This window comes from Patella vulgata, chromosome 1 (assembly GCF_932274485.2).
Source record: "Patella vulgata chromosome 1, xgPatVulg1.2, whole genome shotgun sequence".
In the NCBI taxonomy this organism is placed as follows: domain Eukaryota; kingdom Metazoa; phylum Mollusca; class Gastropoda; family Patellidae; genus Patella; species Patella vulgata.
The window spans coordinates 20,785,480-20,798,630 of NC_065879.2; the positions used below are offsets into that span (position 1 = coordinate 20,785,480).

The 13,151-nt window shown below is 36.7% G+C and overlaps 1 protein-coding gene across 1 annotated transcript in view; it reads left to right on the forward strand.

Moving 5' to 3' along the window:
- The first annotated feature begins 370 nt into the window (after positions 1-370).
- The window catches only part of LOC126811621 (retinal guanylyl cyclase 2), a 34,783-nt gene continuing 22,002 nt past the window's right edge, over positions 371-13,151 (forward strand). Inside the window, exons 1-3 of the mRNA XM_056098336.1 lie at positions 371-385; positions 1,427-1,498; positions 5,636-5,792. Of these exons, the coding sequence (XP_055954311.1) occupies positions 371-385; positions 1,427-1,498; positions 5,636-5,792 (244 nt within the window). The remainder of the gene's footprint in view (positions 386-1,426; positions 1,499-5,635; positions 5,793-13,151) is intronic.

Sequence of the window (13,151 nt, forward strand, 5' to 3'; positions counted from 1 at the left end):
GAGAGGGGTAACGTCCACTCGACACAAACTAGGTCATTTCGGAACTAACATATGGTTCAATTTTATTTCAATAATTCGCTTTAACAGTGGGAGGAAACCGGAGGACCCGGAGAAAAGCCAGAAGGTGGGACAGGCGATCCAACTTCTTGTCACGTACAACCGGCGAGTCGAAACCACGCCAGTTGACTCAATGACAGAGCTTATCATGCAACGCGTACGCGCTCACCATTCGGCCATCCATCTCGAAGTGACTCTTTCAGGAAGAAAATGGGTTTCCGACAGCTCTCAGACTGGTAATTATCATCCAGTTGACTTCAATATCAAGTCACCGTCATGTGTCGGACTCTAAAAATTATTTTTGAACATTCCGATGATGTTAGGTGATGTAATTAGGTATACAAAAAGCCTAACATACTTTAATTATCGGATACAAATCTTGAATGGATTTATTTCCTACGAGAGGTCAATAGTCTGTGGCGATTTAACTATCACGCACCTTACGTAAAATGTAAATTCGAATGATTTTCTACCCAAAAGTCTACAAAACATAACAGGTGGGTGCGATTGATAGACATGTTATAAGTATACCAACGAGAATAGTTGGCGGAAACATCTCTTGTCTGGGCCAAACATAAAACAATTGAACGCCTTAAAACAATTATTACCTTTTTGTCGCTAGCTGGGAGTATATTAGTTGACGGACATAATTGACTGCGACAGAGATATTTAGTCAAATGGAGAGATAATTCCCTAATCACATTCCTATACAATCAAAGATTCGTATAGTGCATTCCCGCTTTGGGACAAATCAGGGATATTTAGTAAAATGAAACAGTTTTCTCCACATGTTGATAATAGTAAAGCCAGACCGAAAGACCAAATTCCCCAACCATATCCCTATACAATCAATGCTCTTTTAAAGCATTGCCGTTCCTTCTTTTAGTCTACTTCCTCTTCAGGACAGACCATATTCATCTAACCGTAAATAGACGTGTTATATGGATAGAGAAATCATGTGATATCAATATCCACCTAGATGAAAACTGTTGTTTTTTATATTTGAAGTGTTATACAGTTTACTACATGATGTTGTTTGATAACAGTCTGCTAATTAATGGGTTAAAAGTATTACAGGGCTGTTCCGTGCATAAAACTATATGGTCTAGCTCATGCAAGTTTACATCAAGGGCAACTTTCGGTTGCACGGATTTTCGTACTATAGTTCAACCTGTGGTCGTGACCATACTATAGTTCAGACTGTAGTCGCAACCATAGTCTACATCCGAAGCTGTTTGGCTCACTGTAAAGATTAGATTTACACCGGAGTTAAATGACAGCATATCTTTGTTGTCCTTGCAGACAAGGTGAACGTTATGTATCGTTGCACGTCATTATCTTCATCGTTTATAATTATGTTCTATTCCAGGATGTTATAAGAAATGAAGATATAAAATTAGACTGGGATTTTAAATACAGTTTAGTGATAGACTTAGTTAGGGTAAGTTTAAACGATGTATATAGGGTAAATTTAAAGATACATTATGGGAGATTTTTATAGAGAATTGGCCATTCTTGCTATAACAGTTCAAAAGTAGATGATGAAAGAAGAATATATTGAAAATTTCAGTCAAATTACTTTGTTCTGAACATAGTTATCATCGTTGTAATATTTGACTAGAAATGGTAGTGAAATGTGCCTTCACCTAGGCCGGTCGTTTGATTGACAGGTGTTAACTCCACCTACATATCTCAATTATCAAGTAAAGTTTTCAATGGCATGCGGAAACGCTCTACAGCGGCCTCGCTAAGTACACTCTATCATTTAGCCTCGATCTAACTGACGTATTCTCATCAGGATGCGCCATATTTGAATTAATTAATAAGTGAAATCCTATTTAAATCCGAGCTGTAGCCGAGCCATCCGTGGGTCTACAGAGTAGATTTTGGGCTTGTTGTTTAAATAAAGATCTAATTTATAATTTCTATAACATCTGAAGCCTAAATTAAGACTTGCAATAATCAGATTTTGCTCTTGCATAATGTATGTTTAAACAATGTATCTTGTTGAGTATTAGTTTAAACACTGTGTCTATTATATAGTATTAGTTTAAACACTGTATCTTGTATTGTTAGTTTGCACAACGTATTTTGTATTGTTAGTTTAAACAATGTATCTTGTATACTGTTAGTTTAAACAATGTATCTTGTATATTGTTAGATCAATATGGCAAGCCAAAGCGGAATTAATTGCGAGACCGTTTTTCTGTATGGAAAGAGAAAAATCAAGTATATAACAATTTTTTCATCACCTTCCAAGCATTTTTTTCTGTACAAAACGACGCATATCAATAAAGATTATTTTTTTCCACTGCTGCTCTTGTATTTTGTTATAGTCAAGTCAGTTATACTGTTCACAGAAATATTTTATCACTATATTCGGTTTTTAGAAAAAAATTCAACAAAATTATTTTTCATATGTCAAGACAAAAAAATACACGTCAAGACGAAAAAATTCACATGTCAAGACGGAAAAATTCACGTCAAGACGAAAAAAATCATATATCACGATCACGTGACCCTCCAAGAGCACGAGACCACAAAAACCGATGACGTCATCAACTTTGTCCCCTGCCCTGTTCAAGTCGAATGTGTCCCATTGTGCGCCAGCCTCAGCAGCAAAACCCGGAAGGGGTAAAAGAAAATCAACTTCATCATCTGGATGAGGTGTTATCCGTGCCATGTTCAATGCAAAAATATCGGCCAGAAAAAATGAAAAGCAACCATCTTTGTTTGCAGTGACGTCATCGGTTTTTGTGGTCACGTGCTCTTGAAGGGTCACGTGCTCGTGATATATGATTTTTTTTTCGTCTTGACATTTGAATTTTTCCGTCTTGACATGTGATTTTTTTAGTGTTGACATATGAATTTTTTCGTCTTGACATGTGTATTTTTTTTTCTTGAATTGTTTATAAAAACCGAATATAGTGGTAAAATATTTCCGTGAACAGTATAAATTGACTTGACTATAACAAAATACAAGAGCAGCAATGGAAAAAAATAATCTTTGTTGAATCTTTATACGTCGTTTTGTACAGAAAAAAAATGCTTAGAAGGTGATGAAAAAAACTGTTATATACTCGATTTTTTCTCTTTCCATGCAGAAAAACGGTCTTCCAATTAATTCCGCTTTGACTTGCCATAGATTACAAAATATATGTACAATGTATATTGTATATTGTTAGATTAAACCATGTATATTAATAGGTTTAGTTACAGATGCATTTTGTAAGAGCGAAATCTACCTATTGCAGTTTTTTTTTATTATGGTTCTTACATTAATGTAAATTTAAATATGTCAGTAGCTGAGTTCCATAGTTCATCAATCTATGTTATTTTACCAGACAGCTATAAGAAATGATCTGTGATTACCACGTCTTGATTTAGAGTATAACTGATCAATATTAGGTAAATGCCATGACAGATGACGTTGTAACTGTAGATAGATGAACAACAGTGACGTCAGAAGTATCTTGACACCATCTACATTGTTATTTGTGCAGCTCGTTCCTCACACGCAAATAAAAATATTTATCAAATAGAGAATTGTTCCCAATTAATACTGACGATCTACTGACGTGTATAGCCTACTGTATACATACAAGTAAATGTTCGATCATCACTTGAACACCAGAAAACTGTTATCCCATAAATATTCTTGTATATTTTTTAAAAGAAAAAATATCGACGTATTTCAATATAAAAGATTATGTGCATGCAAAGGTAACAAAATTTTTGGATCTTGTAGACATCTGAAAACACAAATATATTGGGATAAATATTAAGATGCGACTGGGGTTTTTTTGTTTCGTTTTTGTTCCTTCTTGATTTTTTTTTTTTTTTTTTTTGGTAAATAGGCAAGTAAGAATTAAGAATTGACTTTCATACCGCCATTTCGTATTAGCATGGTCAACCTACAGAGACTTGTCACTATTTCATAACCCGTACAATTCTGACGCCATTTGTGTACCATTATACGTCACACCCACACTCAAGCGATTATACTAGTTGTTACTTTTACCCTTAACCATTCTTAAAAATCAACGTTTAGTCTAATGTTTCCAATCTTGAATCGATACTCATCTTTAATCGCATCAATGACATTTATTGATTACGACTAGAGAGTTCTAGTAGAAATGCCGCTAAGTAAAGTATATTATCATTTATTAATCCTGTATCTACTACCAGATTCTACACTCCTTAATTAAATTTACAAGATATCCCGAGAGGGACATGGGGTTTAAAAACGTCTACTCGACACAAACTAGTTCTTTTCAGTTCTGAATGTTTTAATTTCATTTCAATAACTCGCTAGTGTGTAGGGGTCTTTAGCGATGGGAGGAAAAAAACACACGAGGCTGGACAGGCGACACTACCCACATCTTCAATAAAAGGCTTGGTCTGGCTTTAACTATGTACATTTTATCAAGGCCTTCATGTAATGCCCCGCATATATCGGCACTAATTTCGATTGGGTACAAGCCCAACTTGTGAGCCTATCAGATGCCTCGATCGTCGCGAATACCAAGTCTCGCGCTTTCAAGCTAAAATGTCTATCTGTGATAATTGAGTTGCAAAGCTCAAGGTTCATTCAATGTCACGGTTTCCGTGAAGGTCGCGATGTCAAAACCTCTGATTGGACGCTACTGCTCACGTGCCTGTAGATAACATAGCTATAAGTTCGGGAATTGTGAAGTAAAGAAGCAAGGCTAGATGTTATGAAACTCACAGTCGTTGCTGCAGGAACATACACTACACCCTGTACAATGTGGAATCAAAATCACACCACTTGACTCACTGAGGGACCTTAAGATTTCACGCGCAGGACTTAAACCACCCAATCACCCAACATTATTAGTAATTTTTCTTCTGGTCCAGTAACTGAGTTCCAAACACCACTCATTTTTTTCAAATTCTTCATCTTGATGGCGACGCGCAGGTTCTGGTCACCCAGCGTTATTCATCTTCTTGTTTATCATCATCATCTTGATCGCAATGAAAAGAAAGGAAATTAAATGGGGTTTAACGTTCTACAATTATGTTCCGACTGGGCTAATAAAGACGGAAAGACGCCATACAGTGTGCTATGGGGGAAATTGTGTCCGGACAGCTGCGCTACGTCCAAGCAATCTTTTACGTGCACGCCAATGTCCTCGTTGGGGCCTCCGTTCGCACCACTGACAAGCGGAAACTACGCTAGAAAATTCCGATGAACTTTCTCTCCAACACCGTGAGCGAACCCGCGGCCTTCACGCTAGCGAGCCAGCGTCTTACTCACTTAGCCGACGTGGCCCCCGTCTAGATAGCGACGCGCTTCGAAAAAGGACGATAGATCACCCACTTCAAGTATAATCATCATGTCACTAGACACGTTTGTTCCTTGGACTTTTGATATCACGTTCCTACTCCGGGATGGCGGCGGTGACGTCATTTACGGTTTCTGGTACATATTGTGCGATCGTACATGTTTTTATTATTGTTATTATTATTATTATTATTATTTTGTTTACTTTAATAATATTTAAAAGTCCATGGTTATCTGAAACCAGCAAATTATGTTAATAATATATATATTTAGGGTTTACGATACCTACACAACAGTAGTTTAAAATGGCATGGTTATCTGAAATCAACCAATTGTGTTATAGACAGTCGCTGGGTTTTAAAATTAACAGATTATGGATTACCTGGGTTTCTGGGACGAGCTAAACAAATCCGAGAACAGGATACTTTAGGTAAGAATCATTATATTATTTATTTTTTATCCACCCATATTACCATTGTGATTTGTATTTTCGATCTGTGTTTTCAGTTGTATTTAATGTAATGTTCTTCTATCAGTACGGTGTCCTGTAACGATTAATCCCGTTCTTCTACGAGTACGGCGTATTGTAATGATTAATTATGGAATTATTAGTTGCCACTGAAACGCTGTTCAAATTGTGACATTATAAAGCCAGGGACATCAACTTCTCTAGCAATTAAATCCATCTTTATCTAAATATTGTCCACATTTGAATTGCTGTTGCATGACCCCATGTACGATTATGGTTGTGCTGAATATGCTGTGCCATAGGGCCACAATATCTGAGGTGGGGGGGGGGGGCAACCAATGTCTTAGATATTTTTGACGCGGACATAGGACTTCCTTTCAACAACTGTAGTCTTAAACACCGGGCATCATTCCCGGCTTTGCTCAATTCTATAACCCACTTTTATCTTTTTCTTGTCGCGAGGGTGGGTGATTGGTAGGGCCTAATAACTGGAATAGTCTAGAGGACATCATCTATATCTACCTCTGTGTATTTCCATACAGATGCTGTGTCTGTGTTTTCCTTTTACCGTTATTGTCGTTTTATTTTTAGCTAGTTGACTTTGACACCATTAATGAACTAACAAAGCTAAGTGCGTCTGGTACTTGTGAACGGTTTGAAATCCAACAACAAAGAGATTCGCTTTGCCTGAGGTGCTCTGGTTTCATTAAGAGTGGCATTAACTACTCACTAAAGCGTCCTAGGTTTTCAATTTTGTCGGACACAAGCTGATATTGCAACATAGTAAAACGGGATATTAGTTCCAAACGCTAATATCACCATCGCGTGCTACAAAATCCCCATTTTTTGGATTGATCAAGACGACTTTGCACGGATTAAACTTCTTTTGTGAGTTGTGTAAAAAAGGTTTTTGTAATCTTTCCTATCTTGTAATACTTTACTACATCTTACGTTTAATCTCAAATCAAAACACATGAGACATTGAGACATCTGTTTTCAAAAATTAAATGTTTAATCCTTCCGTGCAGAGCAGGACAATTTACTAACTTGAGTTTCTGTTTTAACTTAATTGTGTGTTAAAATATAGTGGAGGTTATCGTGCTAGAGGTATATAATGCTTACTTTTTTCGTCGCACTTGCTACTATTGTGCCATGAAAATAATAAAATGAAATGGGGTTGAACGTCCTACTGTTCTGTTAAACCCACGCGAATGAATACGGACATAGGCTAGCAGTGGGCTATGAGTATGTCGCCCGAACTGTGTCGAAATGGCATTACTAATTCGAACTGACTAGGGTCGTAACACCCGAACAACTAGACACTACCTCCCCACCCCCACCCGATCCTACACTAATGATAAGGGGAAACCAGAGTTACTTACTCGAGCCACAGTGGAACCGAAACGGGTATCTCTAAGTTAGCCACAGAGCAGCTTACACACTGAATTACCGCGGTTCGGGGTTACGGGGAAACCACCGGAAAAATCCAGAGAAACTTTCTTGGTTAAAACAGCAACCCAGCGTTCCACACACTGAATGACGTAGGCGCCATTAATACTCCATGATACCTCGGTGAAGTCCATCTACCGTTATTACATTATTTTGTCTTAATGCTACTTCGAGATTTATTGACCTTTAAGAACGACTGCTATATATTTATTCAGAAGATAGGTTTCTATTCTCTACTTTTATTCTTCGTATTTTTTTTCTTCACCTGGGGACATTACTCTACTTTATCCGCTTAATTGCTTCGACATTCTAGTTTTATTGTGATGATCTTTCTCTTCACCGGAATGCCCAATAAATTCTATTTTTATGTCCCATTTGATATATTCACCACGGTAAAACTCCCACACCACACATAACATACTGGAAACAATTGTCTCAAGTTATACACGTATAAACAACTAAAATGTCAATAAGTAATAATTTTCTATAATTAGTGTTGAGACCAATGAAAATGATCAGCGTAAAAAGTACAAAATACGAGAACAATTTTGAGTTATATTTATCGATTTTAAGACACATGTTGTTGTTATTTTTTTATTCATTTTTTTTATACAAGACATATATATGATTACACAGTAATATAGAAAAACGGTAATATAGAAAAACAGGAATTAGTAATTAATTACACAGTATACTCTTCTTTATATAAAACATGCAGATCACTTTTGCAATTCGAGGATTTATAAGATTTTTCAACGACCAGTCAATGCAAGAATGTGTCGAATTAGATTGATTGGCAAAGGGAACTGTAAGGCCGACGTCATGTCAAATCAAACGTAAGACCAACGATGGCGTGGATAAGATTAAAGTCATTTCTTTAAATCTCCAATTCCGCTGGAAGATTTTTGGGTGTTTTCGTTACAATCATTTTAGAATAAAACATTTGACATTAATTAATTAACGACTGCATAGTACTGACATGGAGGGTGATGAAGTCGTCGTTTAGCCATTTCTAAATTCTACATCTCCGCTCCATGATTACTGGTTTTTTTTTAACAAACATAAATTTGAGCTGGAATAAACCTGACGCATACCGGATAACAATTCTTCATCATTATTATTATCACTATTATTATTATTATTATTATTTACAAGCATTTGTATAGCGCCATTTCCCCAAATGTACTTACAGATGCTTCACAATAAACATAATATTATGACATAGAACACTGACAAAATAAATAAAGGATTAAAGTATAAAAAGTTAATAATATACATAAACAGTAAGTATTTACGTTATATAAATTATAAGAGCGAATCCGATAAAAAAAAAGAATTATTTAGCCAATATCCGCTATTTAGCAATGGACACTGAAAGTAAGATTTTTTTTTCTTCTGTTTTTCTTAATCAAATTTTAAATACTTATTCTGAGTACATAGCGTGGATTCAGTCTTGAAAATCAAATGTCTGAAAAATCTAAATGACGATAAGAGAACAGCAATCATAAAGAATTGTAATTCAACTGACCTCCTTATCTAAATGATGTACCCAATGTGTTGAAATACGCGGATTTCGATGACCGGCAAGTAATCAATAAAAGGCCCAAGGGGGCAGACATTGACAACACCATTCTAAAACCAATAAACGGACTGTTTGGTGTTTTGTTATCAAGATATAAGGCGTCGAAAACATCCCCTACACATCTAACGAGCTGTCGTTGTTCTATCTTATGACTCGGATTGAAATTGAGTATTCTGCTGTTTTCAATGTCTTCATAATTCCTCACAAAGTTACAAATAAGTTATTGTGATATTCATATTGTCCAGCTTTTCTGTGCCTTGACCCGATATTTACCAGTATCGTAAGATTATTTGAAACTAAAAGGTGCGTTTTCCGAATCCAAAACCAGTCCAATGATATCTTTGATTAATTTTCACCAGACAGGTTGGCCTTCATATACGTTTTAATTAGTGGTCTTCAGTGGTCTAAAATGTAACTGAATTCGAACTTGTCTATCAGGATAGTACGAGGTCAACATTTCGCCACAGGGGTCAGACGTTGAGTAATATCGGTAAAATGTCTGAGTGATGTTGAACCAGTGACTTATTAATTCCGTTCTTCCCTAGCTAATGATCCGAGGATTAGTATAATTACAATATTTGACGCGGTGCCGAATAAGAACCCGTCGAGTCTGCTAGATGGACAGATAGATACATAATAACCGGGCGATACGTCCTAATATCGGATAATTAATTCAACAGAAACGGAATAGATACCATGTGTTACAGGGCCACAATGTTACAACTTGGACGATGTATAACTGAAATAAAATAAATGCGGTTTAAGTTCCCACTTTTCTGTGCCAATTTGGCTAACCGAGAAGGGTATAAGCTACACAATGTTATGTCCATACTCTTATTTCGAATTCCGACTGTCAAGGTTTTCTCTTACGTTGATGCCAACACGTACATGTGACCTCGGTTTGTCGTATTATCCGCACGACTAGACGCTGTCTTGTCAGGGCCTTTATCCTACACCACCAAGGGGTTGATTTAATATAGCTATTTATATTTTGAATCCAAATATTATAGATAACCATTGGCACAAAATGAAATGAAATGGAGTTTAACGTCCTAATGTACTGCTTCTACGGGACTAATAAAGACTGGCATACGCCATGCAGTGTGCTATAAGGGAAATATTGCCCGGGCAGTAGCACTACAGCCTACTCTTATATCAAATTTCAGCTGTCAAGTTTTCTTTTACGTACATGTCAATATGTACACGGGATGTGCACCCCGTATGCGATCCGAGACCTGACCTTGCATCGAAGTTTGTTGACACGTTTGATACATAAATAATTGTGAGATATTTGGGAAGAGATTGCTACACGATTAATGCATGATATGGTTACAAAACTAAGGCAATTTGTTTAGTGACAATTTTACCAGTATCCGCCCAAGGAAGCAAATATAAAACCAGTCCCTTTCTACAAAAGCACTGATACTAAACAGTATTTAGAATGAGCCCTATTATAAAGCTAGATGCTGTTTGTTAAAATCGTTTTAAATGTAAAAGTCATCACTTAGATTTCAATTCCTAATCCTTTAAATCTCAATATGGCGGCACCAAACTCAGATGCAAATTTTCTAATGATGCAACAAAATCTAGAAAAAGACCAAAACACTCCACGAAAACAAGTTGATGCCATCAATCAGGCACAGTTGTAGTATATATTCAGTGACAAAATGTGATAGTAAGAATTGTGGAACGCGTGAACAAATGGTCAATGGTGGTGCTTTCAAATTCAACAGCATTAAGTTTCTCGTTATTGCGACAATGAATTGTTTTGTTAGATTTAAATTTGGATCTACATCGATCCCCTTGCCGGCCGAGAACATTCATCTTGACTTTCCGGCGTGGTTCCCCTTGTCAAAACACAGTGTCTAGTTGAGAAATCGAAGTCACGTGTACGCGTTGGCGTGCACATAAAATAACTTTTTAGAATAAGAGTACCGCTATTCGGACAAACTGTCCCCACCCACAGCACACTGTATTGCGTATGTCCATCTTCAACAGACTGATTGGTAGAGAAAATCAGGTCATTTCTGTTAAATTTAAATTGGGGGTTGTCCTTGAGATACAGAGTGACACTATACAAACAAATACCCTGTAGTCGGCATTTGGATGATTGTACCAATGGACAAATTACCATTTTTAAGTTTTATAAAATGCCATCGAATTACGCAGTACGTGTGACATTGCTCGAGGAAGTATTGAATGGAAATTGTTACTTCACCGTGAATAATGTTTTAAACATATATAACACGTGGGATTGACTGGCACCTTCTGATAATATAGATCAGTGATATGTAGGGCAAGTGATCGCGAGTATCACCGTTTAAGTGAGTCATGGTATTTACAGAAATGAAGATTTACAACTGTGGGATAATAGTACAGCACGTTGAATCTGAGAAAACTGAGTCTCGTCGCTTTCCCACTCGCAGGACATATAATCGATAATAGCTTTAATCGAAGGGATTCCCCCGGGGACAACCCTGTTATTTATTAGAAATTCCCCTTTATCGCCCCGGCTTCTCTTCTGTACAAACAATGTATCAAGTCTGGTGAAACATGAGCCAGACTTCATCTTAGATGTTTGTTGTTAGGTGATTAATGACGGACGTCAGTGAAGACACTAGAATTAACAGGTGGTTATAAAGACTATACAGTACAGACAAATCAACTTGGATCCTACAAATAAACTAGAACTTAAACCGGTCGTTATATATCCTGGTATATTGGTAGAGAGTAGTGCACATGGTCAAGCAGTCATTGACACACAGTATTTCAAATCCATGGGAATAAAGAAACAATCCAATATAATTACTGTTTAACGAGTAGCAATAGTGCTTAATACGAAACGTAAAATGGTCTAAATTTAATTATATATTTATATACATAAATATTTCATAGTCAAAAATTGATTTAGATTCGTATTATATGCTCATGGTTTGGGTTGTACATCTATCCCGATCAAATAAATAGGGTTGCTCCTGGAATGTTTGAAGTCCCAAGAGTTGCTTTTGAAGGCTTGAAACCGGACATTAGAAGCGTTAGCATTGTCGTCTAAATTGGCACAGAAAATTAATGTATTGATTATTCATTCCTCTGTTGTTAAAGAACAGTTGTATTCCCTTATGAAATTGAGAAATAACCACGAGTTTCGACGAGCGATACTATTGCTTGTCATATATATAAGGATGGGGTCGAATCTGTGACTGCATGTTATACGGCGTGGGTTTCAGAAAACCAATCACACCACCAACCATCCCTTTATTAATTGGTACGCTTACATCAAACTAGGACTATCCAAGGTAGAATCATTTTATTCGATAGAAACGTAGAAAGTGAAAAGAAAATGCAATTAATTGCACAGCATGGCCCATGTCAGATGTAGGCAAATCTAATAATCACAATATTCCCTTTATATTTTCTTCAAGTTATAGTTTTTTGTATAATATAATTTCATTCAATCGAATTGTAAACCTAAAGATCAAATATAATTGCTAATTTGTCTGATGTGAATGATATTTACTTTCGGTTAATAATACTTCCACGTTATTGATGTCAACATGAGTCTCTTGGATTCACTATATCTTGATCAATAATTTGCTTTAATTAAATGTTGAATTTCAGTATATCTTATACAATCTATTTCACATCTATAAGTGATTGCGAAAACCTTGTAGGTTGGATGAAAAAGGACCAATCTGATTCAAATACAGATCTATATTTCGTTTCGTTTTTTTATACTTTCGGTGGCCTACACTACACGAATATCTGACAAGTTGTACTCGAAGGTCGTGTCAGGGGTCGTACGAGCGGCTTTTGACTCTATGACGCCAGACATTGATTAATCAATCAGCGTTGCCGTTTCTAGTGGTTTACCCACAGTTGCGTGCATGGTACGCCAAGAAGTCACCGTAACAGACCGTTTCATTGGCTTATCCCTCACTTCAATAGTACCGAAATGACCTAGATTGTGTCGAGTGGACGTTAAACCCCATTTTTCTCTCTCTCTCTCTCTCTCTCCCTCACTTCAACCAAAACGCCGGTAATATAACAACTCTTCCAGATCCTAGTGTAATAAAGACAAGTAAAACGAAATTTTGAACTATAAAAAACGAAACGAGATTGGTAAAAGAACCCGTTACAGTTGGAATTCGAAATAAGAGTAGGCCGTAGCGCCACAGTCCTGGCAAATGTTCATTCATAGCTCACAGCGTGGCGTATGCCCGTTTTCATTTGCACAGTCGGCGCAGTCCTTAAACCCCATTTTAGTTCATGTTATTACCGTAGTTTATGGC